Raw genomic sequence first — 16,706 nt, forward strand, 5'->3', positions numbered from 1 at the left:
GCAAGATTTTAATGGGCAATAAAGAAAGTAATATTCCTGTTGCTTAATATTTCAAAAATATTAAACATGTACACAGTTCCTAGAAAGGACGTTGATTAACCCTTTCTGGAAGAAGAAATCTACCAGTTAATAGCTGGATGACCATGGGCAATTTATGGAACATCTATGTGCCTCAGTTTCTTTGTCCATAAAGTAGAGACTATCAAAATTCCCACCCAATGAAGTTGTTTTGAGGATAAAATGAGTTAGAAAATGTGAAGTTTTTAGAAGAGTGACTAGAACATGAAGTAATCAATCTTCCCTATTATTAATATTTATTTTTTATTTTTATATCTATAAACCACATAAACCCTTCCATCCTTCAAGTCTAATCACCCCCGTGCAATCTGGTATGACTGTTCTTTGATCCTCTCTAAGCACTCTCCTCCCTAATTACCTACATACAGTGTTGACCCAATAATTTTACAGTTAATTATAAGATTATAACCTGTATCAGAATGCTACTGGTTGTTTCACGTATGTTGATTTTTGTCTCCAGCTTGGTGTTTTAAAGTCCCTAGGGGTGAATTCTCTGGACACTTCGTATCACCTAACTTAGTGCTAAGACCACGGCAGGCTTATTTTTGTGGCTATAATAAGTATAACATGGCAATCCTTGTGAAGAGTTGTTTTTTTAATAGTTTTCTAGTTTTTCTCCTCTTCATTATCACCCAGGTGACCTTCACTTGGATTAGAATTGAGCTCCCTGGCTCTCCATGCACTGTGCATTGCTTCAAGCATGGCTCCAAGCTGTTTTATCTGTTCCACGGCTGGTCACAGCTTCCTTTAGGAAGGTGTTTGTCACTGAAAAGATACTAATCAGGGCCAGGGGTGGCTTAGAGGAGAGACCCTGTCGTTAGTTTGAGGTCTGTTAGGATAATTCCCTGAGATGTCTTGTTTCAGTTCCAGAGCTGAAGTGGATAATATCACATAGGCCTGTTGTGTCAGCCCAGATAGGCAGAGGGTGATCAATGGACTTTGCTTTCACGCCTGAGCTTACTGCGATGAATGCTATTCTGACATCATTTTGTGAAATTATATTTTTGAAATGTTTATCACCAAAACTGAGGAGGAACATTTGCCTTCCTCGAGAAGTCCCCCAAATATATCCAATTTAACTTACAGTTAAACAGCTCCAGGCTTATGTATGCATGGCTGGATTTGAAGGGGAGCAGGAAACTTGCAGAGGGTCTGATGGGATACATTTCTCATCTGATTTAACATTTGCAACTGTGTGTTAATATCCACTGTAAGGCCCTTTCTGGGGAACCCAGAATATCCCCTCTATTAGATGTTGGGAAATGTTCTTATCCTCTCCACCCTGTGTCCTGACTATACCAATCTTACTCCATATCCATTCCATACCCAGGTGGTGTCTGTCCCTGGTCTCTCTGTCCATTTGAAGGTGGCAATCTTGTGCCAAGCAACTGAGCTCCCCTGAGTCCCCAGACCACAGCCCCATGTACTTCACAACACTGCTAGTTAGATGCATAAAGCTATTTAAACAGCGACATGGCCAGGTGGTGTCTGCCTTTGGGAAGTCCCTTAGATAGTTCATTACTTGGATGAAAACCAAACCTAAAGTTCTTTGGCAACAAATATCAATTTTGAAGTTAATGAGAGATCACTTAAATATTATCAAGGAAGGTTGGGGCAGGAGCTGTTTCAATGAAAATACTTTATGCATGGGTGGGTATTATTGTTTGGCAAAGAGAAAATCCAATGAGTGTTCCGAGACTGGTGTGTATGCCTCTGTCTCTGAAACTTTCTTAGCTTGAAATACTCTGGTCCACAAAGATGCTTTCACCACGCTGGCATATCTCTGCTCTGGAACAGAGAAAAAGCACATTTGAGCCTTTTTGCTTAAAGACTTTTTATGCGAACTCCTTTCAGGTTAGACCAGTTCATATAATCATGCTTTCCTTTTTGCTCTGCCTGTCAGGATATTCATAAACGTCTTTGTTAACTCTCATGGTTAGTATATTTTCTGTATTTTTCAAATATTTTTATTTTAATAACCCTACTGAATGTGTGTTCTTTGTATATACTAATTACTTTCGAGCAGCGGGGGATAAATGAATGAATGAAAGAACAAATATAATTAGTTAAACATCTACTTACCACCGTTTCTCATACCCTTTATTCCCCACGCCTTCCTTTCCTTTTCTACTCTGGATTCATATCATCAAAAATGCAGGGAAGGTAATTGCATCAGTGGATAGCCAGGTGATACTATTGTTAAGGCTAAGATGCTATCAGATTACCTGTCAAGAACCTGCCACCTTGACATCCTGCCCCTGGTCTAGCAGGAGGGCCCAAAGACACAGCCCTTGAGTCCCTCGGATAAAGCAATTCCCCAATGCTCTTGATTCAGACAGAATACAGCAACTCTGTCTGGGTCTCAGTTATACTCCCTCATTCTCTCTTTGCCTTGTCTCCTTGACCTGTAGCTGCTCTGCTTAACAGCTCCTCTGTCTGTGGCTCATCACAGGTCTCCTCCTTTCCAGACAACTCTACCGTGTTAACATACTAAAAGCAGAAAGAAGATTTGGGATCAAAGGCACCTGGATTACAGCCTTACTGGCTGTGGAATTTGGGACAAGTTATCTTAATCCCTGGGACCTTACTTCCCACATCTTTAAAATGGTGACAGTGAAAGGGCTTCCCTCCTAAGACAGTTGTGAGAACTAAATTATGTAATGCATGAAGTTCCCTGGCACACAGTGTAGGTGCTCAGTTCATGATAATAGCTCACATGTATCGAGCACTTAAAAACACAAGTGCTGAATGTTTTTTTCCTACGTTAGCTTATTTAATCCTCACAATTACTCCACAGCAATTTATGAGGTCGGCACTTCTGTAAATTGCTCAGTGCCTGGCGGAAAGTAAGCTCTCAATAAATGTTGGCTCTCATTAGTATCACCGTTGCTGTCTTCATTTGACAGATGAGAGATTTAGGCGAAGGGAAGTTAAATGTTGACTATTATCATCTACTACTTGCTAGGATACTGGCATATAGGAACACTTATGTTACAAAAAATTCCACCAGGAAATATTATTTTAATCATTGTACGCTGAGGAAACTAAGGTTTAGAGAGAGAGGTTAAATAGTTTGCCAAATGTGGCTCAGCTAGAAAGCGGCCCAGCTGGGATTTGAATCCCAACAATCCTATAAGTATATACTGGAAACCTGCCTCTCCTGTATCACACTGTTACCGGCTAAGGTTTCATAATCCTCCACCCCCCCGCAGTGAGGTTTGTCACAGGGAGCATCTCCAGCTTCTAGCCCTTGTTTTTTTTTTTGTGGTACGCGGGCCTCTCACTGCTGTGGCCTCTCCCGTTGCAGAGCACAGGCTCCGGACGCGCAGGCTCAGTGGCCATAGCTCACGGGCCCAGCCGCTCCGCGGCATGTGGGATCCTCCCGGACCGGGTCACGAACCCGTGTCCCCTGCATCGGCTGGCGGACTCTCAACTACTGCGCCACCAGGGAAGCCCCCTCTAGCCCTTTTTTTTATCTCCACTCCTATAAGAACTAGACACTGGGCAATGACAGCAGAACCCAAATCATTCTTAGACCATTTCAATCAGCCCTGATGCTTCAATCAATAAAAAGTGAACTCTCCTTCCCAAGAGATTCCAGTGGAACATTCTCTGGTTGTTTTATGTTGCTCTGCAAGTTCATGTCAGTTGCAGCAGCTGCTCTGACAAGTAAATACTCACTGGGCTGTTTATAGTGACCAGAAAACAGACTCCAGAGTCTGGGAACCTGCCTCACACAACCAAGTCCCTTTAGAGGACGCAATAATGGGAGGCCAAGAGGTGCCGCGTCCCATAGGAAGAGCATATGTTATCCCCGAGTCCGTCAACAAAATGGCTTTTACCAGGATTTGAAAATTTTGTTTGATAACAATAATGACAAAATTGCATGAACAATACAATTTAATTCAATACAAATCTACAGGAGATACAAAAAGACCTCAGCTGTACTGCAGGCTATAAGGAACTGATGACGACAACAAACTTAATCTGATAAATTCCATACAACACGTGCAAACACATGGCTATGAGAACATAGGAGAGGTAGGCCTTTTTTTTTTTTTTACTATTAGAGAAATATGACAGTGGTTCTCTATGTTAATTGACTATTCTTTCTAATCACTTGTAGACCTTAACAAAATGACCTCAATCTATCCCATAACAGACCAACTGAATCAGATTCTCCAGGTGTGTGACGCCCCATTATAAGTACTTTTTTTTTTTTTTTTTTGCGGTACGCAGGCTTCTCACTGTTGTGGCCTCTCCCGTCACGGAGCAACAGGCTCCGGACGCGCAGGCTCAGCGGCCATGGCTCACGGGCCCAGCCGCTCCGCGGCATGTGGGATCTTCCCGGACCAGGGCACGAACCCGTGTCCCCTGCATTGGCAGGTGGACTCTCAACCACTGCGCCACCAGGGAAGCCCTATAAGTATTTTTAAAAAGCTACTCACGTGAATCTACTGTGAAACACATTTGAGAATCACTAGTTTAGGGTGTAAAACTTCATCAGGATTTTGACAAGTGGAAATCGGGATAGAGGGATGGTCAGGGAAAAGCATACAAGCAAAGAAGTAAAGAGTGCAGGGTTTGGGAAGAGTGGAAGAAATATTTGCGGAGGCTTGAGAATTCACGTGGCATATGAGAGCGAGCAGAGGAAAATAAAGATTCAAAGGCAGAAGCAAGATCATGGAGACAGACTGACATCCAAAGGAATCTGAATCTCATTTTCAAAATATGTAAAATCCTGCTCTTTAGACATGGCATTGTTGATTATACATTAGTTTTCATTTCTAAATGACCCAGATAACTGTGCCCAGATAAAAAGGAACTGCTCACAGCTTCTATGCGAAAACTGAGAGTCACTGAACTCCCACCACTGCATCCAAACACAAAGTGCACCGGACCCCACAGTAATAAGGCATCCCTGTCATCTTCGTCTACAAATTCCAGCTAGCAAACCTGTGTGTGCCCATCTCTCCTGGACTTATAAACATATACAAGCAAATGGGAGAGAAAGAGGGAGATAGAGGAGACTCTGATAAACTTCTCAAGAAGGGCGATTCCGTCTGTCTCTGCAATACCTAGACTAGTCATTTCTTCAATTATATGATCTACTTTAGCAGAAAGAGGCAACAGTAAATCTTGCAAGGGTGCTGTTCTTTATGATGTTAGTAATGTTCGACGTTTCCAGTAACTGATGAAGTCAGTAGAGCAGGTGTTAACCTCATCTAACAAAAAATGGCTTGGAGTATCAGGTGACTGTTGCCCTAAAAGCCTGTAATTGCCATGTTTTAGATTCCAACATATGCCATCCCTGCTATTGTCTGGGGAAAAAGCATAGCTGAGTGCATGTTGCTAAAACACTTAAAAGAGGTTTTTAAATGATTGTTTTAGATGCTGCTATTTCTTTTAAATGTAAGCATTAGTAGCTGATGTTATTTAGGGCTTATTTTATGTGCTAATTTTCAGTGCCATTAAGATAGGTTATGATTCAAAATATTTCAAGTTATAAATCCTTCAACAACAGAGATCTGATCTTCTTTATACTCATATTCCCAGAAGACTTAACCCAGTACTGGTGTAATGGTTGTTCTTAATAAATATTATGTTTCTGAAACGAAAGACTCACATGATTTTGTGATATTTAACATCTTACATTACTCACTGCAATCTACACAACTAGTTGTGTCAAACCAAATACAAAATAAATTTGACCTGATACAGTTTTATCATCTATTCCTTCAATCATTTGACATATACGCATTGATGCCTAATTTGTGCCTACATTGTGTATACATGATGAAATGTGTGTACAGTGGTGAAACACAGACAAGGTCTCTGCCCTCAGGGAATCTGTACATTTGTGGCAGGAGACAATTACACATATGTATATGCACAATAAATTTGTAAACAAAGAAAATGCTATAAAAGATATAAAAGAGAATGATATAATGAAGCAACTACCCCAGATAAAATAGTCAGGGAGAGTCTCCTCAAACAAGTGGCATTCGAGCTAAGAATTAAATGAAAAAATAAGTCTACAAATAACAAATTCTCAGGCTTCCCTGGTGGCGCAGTGGTTGAGAATCTGCCTGCTAATGCAGGGAACATGGGTTCGAGCCCTGGTCTGGGAGGATCCCACATGCTGTGGAGCAACTAGGCCCGTGAGCCACAACTACTGAGCCTGCGCGTCTGGAACCTGTGCTCCGCAACAAGAGAGGCCACGATAGTGAGAGGCCCGTGCACCGCGATGAAGAGTGGCCCCCGCTTGCCACAACTAGAGAAAGCCCTTGCACAGAAACGAAGACGCAACACAGCAAAAATAAATTAATTAATTAAGAGTTAGGACTTCAAGATATTCATAAAAAAAAAGAAAAACAAATTCTGGAAAGGGTGTGGAGAAAAAGGAACCCTCCTACATTGTTGGTGGGAATGTAAATTGGTGCAGACACTGTGGAAACAGTATGGAGGTTTCTTAAAAAACTAAAAGTAGAGTTACCATATGATCCAGCAATCCCACTCCTGGGTATATACCTGGAAAAATGAAAACTGTAATTCAAAAAGACACATGCACCCCAATGTTCAGAGCAGCACTATTTGTAATAGCCAAGACATGGAAGCAACCCAAGTGCTCATCAACAAATGATTGACTTCAGAAGATGTGTGGTGTGTGTGTGTGTATACACACATATACACATACACACACACACACACCACACACATACACATACACACAGAGTGGAATATTACTCAGACATGAAAAGAAAGAAATGTTGCCATTTGCAGCAACATGAATAGACACAAAGAATATTATACTAAGTGAAATAAGTCAGAGAAAGACAAATACTATATGATATCACTTATATGTGGAATCTAAAAAATAATACAAATGAGTCTATATACAAAACAGAAACAGACTCACAGACATAGAAAACAAACTTATGGTTACCAAAGAGAAAGGAAGGGAGGGAGGGACAAATAGGAGTATGGGATTAACAGATACAAACGACTATACATAAAATAGATAACAAGGATTTGCTGTATAGCACAGGGAACTATACCCAATATCTTGTAATAACCTTTAATGGAATATAATCTGCAAAGAAAAAGAAAACAAATCACTATGCTGTACACATGAAACTAACACAGTATTGTAAATCAACTATACTTCAAAAAAAAAAGACAACCATGCAAGGAAACAGGTGTTGAGTGTTCCAGACAGAGAGAACGTCAAAGCCAAAGGCCCTGAAACTGGGTGAGTTCACTGTCATGTTCAAGGCATGAAAAGATCAGAAAGGCTAACATATATAAGAGATAAGCCCAATAAGTGGGCAGGGACAATGTCACCTAAAGCCTGGAGGAAGACCATGCAAAGAAGATAGAAATTTATTTACATTCAATGGGAAGGCGTTAGACGGATGTAACAAGAAAGTGACATGATCAGATTTATACATCTGTTACACTAAGAAATATTCTGAACCAACAGTGCTCTCAACTACCAAAAATAACCTAAATGATGGTCAGATTTCTGTTCTTAGTAAGACCCATATACAAAGCTATTTTTAAAGGTGAGGAAATGAAAGCGAATTCAGAAAATATGTTACTACTAAAAACAACCCTAGTTCCTTGCCAAGGAATCCAGTTCACCGACATTTTCCTGGGCAGAGCAGGAAGCAGTTCATGGATGAAGAAAGTGCATCCCTGGGGAGGGCACGTCACTCAGCATGGCAGAGAGAAATCAGCAGGTGAGGTGACCATGACGTCTGTCGTTCTAACAGGGACAGTTATGACAGTGACAGGGCACAACTGATAATTACAGCAGAACAATAGGTATAAAGTGGGACTTTCCCCAGCATCTGGGACATAGAGTCACCCTTGACCTAGGCTTGAGTCTCGACTTGTACCAAACAAGCTACGTGGCTGGAAGCAAGGTGTCACTCTTTCTGAGATTGCATTTCTTTATTGGACACATGAACTGTGGTTGCATCTTCCCATTTACTGCACACCAACTACCAAAGGGTCTCGCTGGAGAAACAGAAGAATAAACCTCATTTCATGTTCACAGGCTAGTCCAAGAGCAAATAAACTGAATGGTAGTGCAACAAGTGAAGCTACAGAAACATATGCCGGGTTAAAAGCTCTAGAGCTAGAGAGGAGAGAAGCGAAAACTCCTATGAAGACATCAAAGAATGCTTCATGGGGTCCCAGTGAAACATGAGCTGAAGTTAGGAAAATGAACAAAAATTCACATGTGAATCAACGTGATCAAGGAGAAGAGCTCCTTGACTCAGAACTCTGTTCCATTCCAGTCAGAGGGGTCGGCCCATGCAAAGGCACAGAAGTGTGCGACACCACGGCAGGTCCAGGCAGTTATCAAATTGGATCAACTACGTCATGTTTAAGGTCTTTTATGCACAAAAAAGCTAAGAGTCACCTATTTATTGATGTTAAGTACTGTTTTTAAAAATGAAATTTTTATCTTTAGCCCCAAAATGTAACATCGCATATGTCAATATTCTATATTTCTATCCAGCAACAGCCATTTGATCTATCCCTATTCACATAACATCTACTTACTCTGAGTTGTGCACATACAGAAGTTCCTGGCCACGTGTAAAGGAAGTATATGAAGACCCAGGATAGTTGCAAACCTCTCCCTGAGGTTGCAAATCATCGTTTTAACAATAAAAGAAACACGGATAGACGTGGGGCAGAGGGCTGAATATGCAGGAAGATGAACATTTCCATTTTATAGATGAGACAAATGAGGTCGAGTTTAGTTAAGACCTCGCAACCTACTTAGTAACGGCAGAGCTGGAATTTGACTTCAGGGAGTCTGGCTCAAGGGTCTATGCCTCTAACAACTACACTGCGTGCCTCTCAACAGTAATGCTGACATTGCAATGGACAATTCATGCCATGTGCCTATTGTCCCCCAGTTCATCTCTGCAATCTTAGGGGAAAAGTTGTAAAAAACACTGACTGGTTCTCAGGAGCAACCTTTAGAAAAAATAAGATGCAGATATGCAGAGAGCAAAGTCAAATTTCCATTTTTGAATTCAGCATTCTGAACTTTGAGAACCCATGGTCAGAATGTTTGCCCTCTGGGTCTGTCCAAATCAGCATTAAGAATTCAGCTGAGTCCACATGACATGAAATAACTGGATTGGCCAAGGTTCTCATGGAAATGATTACATTTTTTTTTTTTTTGCGGTACGCGGGCCTCTCACTGCCGTGGTCTCTCCCGCTGCGGAGCACAGGCTCCGGACGCGCAGGCTCAGCGGCCGTGGCTCACGGGCCCAGCTGCTCCGCGGCATGTGGGATCTTCCCGGACCGGGGCACGAACCCATGTCCCCTGCACTGGCAGGCGGACTCTCAACTACTGCGCCACCAGGGAAGCCCCTGAAATGATTACATTTTTGATCAGTTGTTTGGATTTTGTGAAAGGTATAAGGTCTTGAAGGGGAAGAACTCCATCTGTTAACTTCCTCTGTTCAGCAGTTAACAGAACTGCAAGCAGAAAAGTGATTAAAGGAGACCTTGCAAAGATGACAGCAGTGGTAATAGCAACGATAATAAGGTTAATTTGACTCTATCATATTTGTGCATCAATCCAAAGCTTATAATCCTTAAATATTATGGTATCCCATTTAAATCTAATAATATATGTGCATTATTATCCACATTTTTTATGTATTCACAGGAGAAGGCTCAGAGAGGTACAGTGACTTTTGTAGTACAAGAGCCGAGATTTAAACTAAACTTTCTAAGTCCCTCAATATTTCCTTTTCTCCCACGCTGTATCTTAAACTGTGAAAAATTCCAGCAAGTCGTGGTTTCCTTCAGAAAGAACTAAAAGCCACAGACTACAGACGCAGGCTTTGTCCTCTGACTGCCCCAGTTTCTGTATAATAGTTCTAAAACCCTGCACTGCCTAATCCCTGCCCTGATCCCTGAATTGCAGAGGGAGGAAATTTGAAAACTGATGAGTTTAACCAGTGAGGGGTCATATCTTAACACTGGGAGCTGAACAGACTACCAAAGCAGGCTGCCCCTCCTGCAAAGGTCTAGATGGATGGAGGGCATGGCTGAAAGCTGCTTACCAATACAGGACTCCCCGGACAGTGAATAGGTCCCATCGTCATGGAAACCGCTTCTGCACTCACAGTGGTACCACCCTGGCAGGTTAACGCAGCGGGAATGGTTGTGGCACTCAATGATCCCCTCTGTACATTCATCAATATCTGCCTCAGAGAAAAACACAAGCCCACCAGGACATTAATTTCTTTTGACACTAACCTTTCAATAAACACCTAAAACATGCTCATGTCAACATATCAATTAAAACTGGTTAGTCACCTAAAAGAAAGTTACAGGAAAAACTGTATCCCATCTTTTTTTTCTAGAATCCAAACAAACAAACTGAAAGCTTCGTTTTTTGGGTGCTTTCTCATAAATTGAACAATGAATGAGAACTGATGGTCATGAAGACATTCCTAACGGCACATGCTGTGTTAGTTTCTGAATCACCAGAAACCAAATTGAGGATGTTTGGCACAGTTTTGTTATTCAGAGTATATGACTCTTCTCTGCTTCAATGATTTCAGTATAGTAATCCCAGATATTATTTGGTATTCTCTGAAAATACCTGTGAACAAATAAGTTCAGGAAACTCTAGGTTAAATAGTGTTACACTAATGTTTTATAGATTTCAGTCTCAGAGACTTATCATCTTTATATGCCCTGCAAAACTTAGCAGAATCATAATATGCACCATTTCCCAAATTTATTGGGCTGAGAAATGCTTTTTCTTTGGATAATATCTTGTGAAACTAAGTTTTGGGGGAGCACAGTTTGAGAGCCACTGTTCTAATCTTTCTAAAACTGCTGATTCACTTAAGGACTTGATTTGTGATCGTCAATCAGAGCTCCTCATTCTTCAATCGTGCCTGATGAAAAGAAGTTTTCTGGACTCTATTTGCTCTAGAATCTGGCTTCTTAGAATCAGCAAATGCCTGGATTCTCTAGCCCAAAGGCTTGCCTCTGAGCTGAAGGAAAATGACACCACTGCAGAAAGATGAGCTGTCAGTCGTCATGCCAGGCTCAGCTCATCTTACAGAATCTCTCCAGGCAATTATTTCTTGGAATATAGCCATTGCGGGCTGGGAATCCCCCCCTAGTCCTCCTAGAAACACCTGAACTACAGCAGTCTTATACAAATAGAAATGTAATTAATACTAAGATATAACACATAATGGATACAACGCACTTCGGAGTCCTGTTCAGCAGTGCCGTGCTGTAGGCATCAACTACCAGTGTATCTATTATACTGAAAAGTCCCGAGTTGTGCACAAGGCTGTGAACGTAGTTTGAAACCTGCCAGTCTCATCTCATAGCATTCCAGCCAAGTAAAGAGAGGAAAGGTGCAGCTCTTTATTCTGGGCAGCTCCATCCTGGCCTTTTTCTGCCAACTGCCATCTTCTTCCTCTATGGCTGTGTCATTAAGTTCATGCAGTCCTTTGACATACAGCATCCCTCAGCTTTCTAAATGCAATCAGGCCACAGGACCTAGTGCTTCTATAGCACCTTCAGCTATAGCAGTCAGGTTGTGTGTGCATTTATTATAAATCTCCAAACAATAAAATTTCAACAACTATGTTTTCATTTCTGAAATTTTACAGGTGTGTGGTTCAGTGGGACACACCTTGAATCACTAAAATGTTCATAAATTGAAACAGAGAAGTGACTTGAGGCCATGTCTCACAGAGGGGAAGGACCGGGCCCTAAATTATGAAGTCAGTTTGGTTATTTCTAAATATAGGTCACCAAGAGGAACAGACATAACTAGAAGACTGATTTTCAGAGAGAACTTCTCTATGAGAGGCTGAAAGATAACTCTCTGTAACGAAGCAGCAACACGTTTTGCCTCAGACATTTATTTCCAAAGCTTCCAGAAAGTCTGTCATGATTCCCCACAGACCCTGTGATTTCTAGACTAATGACAATACTTAGGTAACAACCATCTAGCCACAGTTAGTGTCAGGAAACCAGGACATACAAAAGCAAAACTTCTCAAATAACCATAGAAATCATATGTCCTGGTTGGTCTCATTGTCACCTGCTGCCTCTTTCACTCTCAAAACCAACTCAGTTTGGAGGATAAATTATCTGAACATCTTACAAATAATTCCTCCTGCTCTCAATTCTACAGGAAATTTCTAGGTGGGAATACTGAATGATGTGCAAATATTTTTTTTTCAATTCACAGATATTTTTATTCCCAAAATGAAATAAGAGAAACTAGTAAAAGCTTCCACGATCCAGCAGGATATAAGTTATCTGTGTAGCATGGAAGACTCATAGGGAGTGAATACAACCAGTCAAATTATACATCTGCAATTACCCCAGAGACACTGGGGTATTCCTGGCTTATACTGAAAATTAGAAAAGTAGTGGAGGTGTTCCTTGCCTGGGAGCTGCACTGCACACAGCAGATTCTGGGGCTTCACTGGGAATAACCAGGGCTCATCACACAATAGCACATGCAAACAAGGCTGCACATTTCTCTTTCGTGGGCCAGGTCTATAACTGAAGCCAACAGTTTCATTTTATAGGAGACCAGGCTGTACTTGAGAGGTGCTTATATTTTCATCGTGTTCGTAAAACTGGCTATTTCTTCTGTATAGTCGCAGTAGTATTAAAAGCAACAACCACATACCCAAATACAGAAAACACGTGGAGGCTTTTCAGTGATACTTTGGGGACTTTAAAAACTGTTAAATGGCTTGTGGCTGCCTTTGTCCTAAGAGATATGTTTCTCCCAGTCAGCACTTGCTACGGGCAAACAAACAAAACAGATGCTCCAGGAACGGGGTCTCTGTGAGTTCACCATGGAATCCGGCCCCCTTTCTCAAGGAATTCTGATAAATCACAGTGAGCCTGGGTGCATCACATGGTGTCAGACATTGCAAAGGAAACAGATAAATAAAAAAATCATTTTTCCTTCCTATAACAAATCCTAGGATTTTGTTTAAATCTCAGTTTAAATCTTAGCACAAAAAAAAAAAAAAACAAAACAAAAAAAAAAAATCTTAGCACAGACCTGAAAATGTAGCAGAGGAAACAAGAGATGTTGGAGGATTCTTGACAGTGGAACCTATAGTATTCACTTTTGTATCCAAGTGTCTGCTACATAATGAATCACATGATAGCCCAGGTCAAATAGCTAACATATGGTGAAACCAGGTTCAGAATGAGCTAGAACCCGTACTTGTCACTGTTCTATCACATCATGTCATTGATGAATGGAGAAAGGAAGATTTACACCAAGATAATGTATTTATTCAATTCTCTAAATATTGGCTGAGCTGAAAATACATGTCAAGGATGCTATTTGTATTGTGGCAGTTGCAAAACAGATGCAAAAGTGAAGAAGATGTGATTCCTGAAACCCAGGAGCTCTCAAACAAGAGGAAGAGGTATATAACACACACACTCATCCTTCAAACCCTAACTGATATCACCTACTCCAACTCCTCCAGACATACAGGCCCTCCCTCCCTAATGCCTCACTATGGACACACACATCTATTTAAGCACAGCAGTATCTCCCTATTGTGTCCATCCCTCAAATGCAGACTTTCCAAGAATAGAGACAACATCTTAGGTTTACATTTCTTGGAATAATAAGTGAATGTCAAGCAATATGAAAGTACCCAATACAAGTCTGTGGGAATGAATGAATGAAAAAATAAATGACAATGGACCGAACATAAGGAACAATGAAAAAGTGCTGTAATAGAGACTCAAAGTACCACAAGAGTTCCTGCTATTTGCAAATCACAAAGATACAATGTCAATTCGCAAAATTAAATATTATGGGGTTAGTTTAATCTTTATATCTTATTACCTAAAAGACACTTTATAGTGTCTAAAAGACACTATATAGTTTTTAAGACTTTGCTTCTGAGTCTAATCTTTAGAGATTTTAAGGCAACAAAAGACACACAGTTAAAGTTGCCTTCAATCAAGAATCCCACTTGTACTTTGAGTTTTTTATTCAGCATGAAAAACAGAGGACAACCCAAGGTTTTTCCATAGGATGTGTCCTAAACAACACGTTTAACCCTATTTGGAATGTACAGTGAATTTGCTATCAAAAGTCACTGGCAAACACATCCTTGGATTCTTGCAAAATTCTAGTTTCTTGACTTGGATGAATCTCTTCCTTCATCTGATCTCCTCTCTCTCAGATTTGCTATTTGAAAATTTACAAAATAAAGTTGCTCTCAAAGTTTATTTCCAAGGAGATACTTTTGTATTTCATATTAATTGGTTAAAGTTCACAGTGAAATAGTTGATTATATCTTTTCTAGGGATTTGTAGGTTGAGCCATGAGAAAAACTTTTGATGCTTTCATTCATTCAACAGAAGTTTATTGAGCATACTTGTATGAAGGTATATTCCACCCTATGATAAAGAGATGAAAAAGATAAGGTCCCTGTACTCCAGACACTTAGAGTCTGTCAGTGCAACTGGAATGTAAACACATAACCATGGTTGAGAACACTGGCTTTGCACACAAATACGACTTCAAACTCCTGCCCAACAACACACTAGTGTATTGTTTAGAATTTTCCAAATTTTTGCTTTCTGATCTGTAGATCAGGAATAACAAAATCAAACTTCATAGATGTGATGAATAAAAAACACCCTTAAGCAAAATCTACTGTTTCTCCTATGGTATAGGATATTAACTTCGGACCCTATATTACTGCTTAAAAATAGAAGACAGAAAAAAATTAATATTATCTTGTAACCAGGTCACTGGTTAGGACTGAGAGACGATTTCTGGATCTTTAAAAATGTTCATTTGCATTTTTAAAAATTTATATATTTTTAATTATTTTTTTAGCATCTTTATTGGAGTATAATTGCTTAACAATGGTGTGTTAGTTTCTGCTTTATAACAAAGTGAATCAGCTATACATATACATACATCCCCATATCTCCTCCCTCTTGCGTCTCCCTCCCAGCCTCCCTACCCCACCCCTCTAGGTGGTCACAGAGCACCGAGCTGATCTCCCTGTGCTATGTGGCTGCTTCCCACTAGCTATCTATTTTACATTTGGTAGTGTATATATGTCCATGCTACTCTCTCACGTCGTCCCAGCTTACCCTTCCCCCTCCCTGTGCCCTCAAGTCCATTCTCTACGTCTGCATCTTTATTCCTGCCCTGCCCTTAGGTTCTTCAGAAGCATTTTTTTTTTTTAGAGTCCACATATATGTGTTAACATATGGTATTTGTTTTTGTCTTTCTGACTTACTTCACTCTGTATGACACTCTAGGTCCATCCACCTCACTACAAATAACTCAATTTCGTTTCTTTTTTATGGCTGAGTAATATTCCATTGTGTGTGTATATATATATATATATATATATATATATATATATATATATATATATATATATGCGCCACATCTTTAGCCATCCACCTGTTGATGGACACATAGGTTGCCTCCATGTCCTGGCTATTGTAAATAGTGCTGCAATGAACACTGTGGTACATGACTCTTTTTGAATTATGGTATGGAAATGTCTATTTAGGTCTTCTGCCCATTTTTGGATTGGGTTGTTCGTTTTTTTGATATTGAGCTGCATGAGCTGCTTGTAAATTTTGGAGATTAATCCTTTGTCAGTTGCTTCATTTGCAAATATTTTCTCCCATTCGGAGGGTTGTCTTTTCATCTTGTTTATGGTTTCCTTTGCTGTGCAAAAGCTTTGAAGTTTCATTAGGTCCCATTTGTTTATTTTTGTTTTATTTCCATTTCTCTACCAAAAGGATCTTGCTGTGATTTATGTCATAGAGTGTTCTGCCTATGTTTTCCTCTAAGAGTTTTATAGTGTCTGGCCTTACATTAGGTCTTTAATCCATTTTGTGTATGGTGTTAGGGAGTGTTCTTATTTCATTCTTTTACATGTAGCTGTCCAGTTTTCCCAGCACCACTTATTGAAGAGGCTGTCTTTTCTCCATTGTATATTCTTGCCTCCTTTATCAAAATAAGGTGACTATATGTTCATGGGTTTATCTCTGGGCTTTCTATCCTGTTCCATTGAGCTATATTTCTGTTTTTGTGCCAGTGCCATACTGTCTTGATGACTGTAGCTTCGTAGTATAGTCTGAAGTCCGGGAGCCTGATTCCCCCAGCTCCGTTTTACTTTCTCAAGATTGCTTTGGCTATTCAGGGTCTTTTGTGTTTCCATACAAATTGGGAAATGTTTTGTTCTAGTTCTGTGAAAAATGCCATTGGTAATTTGACAGGGATTGCACTGAATCTGTAGATTGCTTTGGTAAGTACAGTCATTTTTCACAATGTTGATTCTTCCAATCCAAGAACATGGTATATCTCTCCACTTACCTCAACATAATAAAGGCCATATATGACAAACCCACAGCCAACATTGTTCTCAATGGTGAAAAACTGAAATCATTTCCTCTAAGATCAGGAACAAGACAAGGTTGTCCACCCTCACCACTACTATTCAACATAGTTTTGGAACTTTTAGCCACAGCAGTCAGAGAAGACAAATAAAAGGAATCCAAATCAGAAAAGAAGACGTAAAGCTGTC

At 40.3% G+C, this 16,706-nt stretch overlaps 1 protein-coding gene across 4 annotated transcripts in view; it reads right to left on the minus strand.

Moving 5' to 3' along the window:
• Positions 1-16,706, minus strand: part of NELL1 (neural EGFL like 1) — a gene marked incomplete at its 3' end in the record, with an annotated part of 862,435 nt that overhangs the window by 62,279 nt on the left and 783,450 nt on the right. For 3 of the 4 annotated variants that reach the window (XM_079930798.1, XM_079930797.1, XM_079930800.1), the window contains exon 16: positions 10,179-10,319. The exons of the other annotated variant lie outside the window; for it this stretch is intronic. In XM_079930798.1, coding sequence (XP_079786924.1) covers positions 10,179-10,319 — 141 coding nt within the window. The remainder of the gene's footprint in view (positions 1-10,178; positions 10,320-16,706) is intronic. 4 annotated transcript variants of the gene reach the window in all.

This window comes from Stenella coeruleoalba (genome assembly GCF_951394435.1).
Source record: "Stenella coeruleoalba genome assembly, chromosome: 8".
Lineage (NCBI taxonomy): Eukaryota > Metazoa > Chordata > Mammalia > Artiodactyla > Delphinidae > Stenella > Stenella coeruleoalba.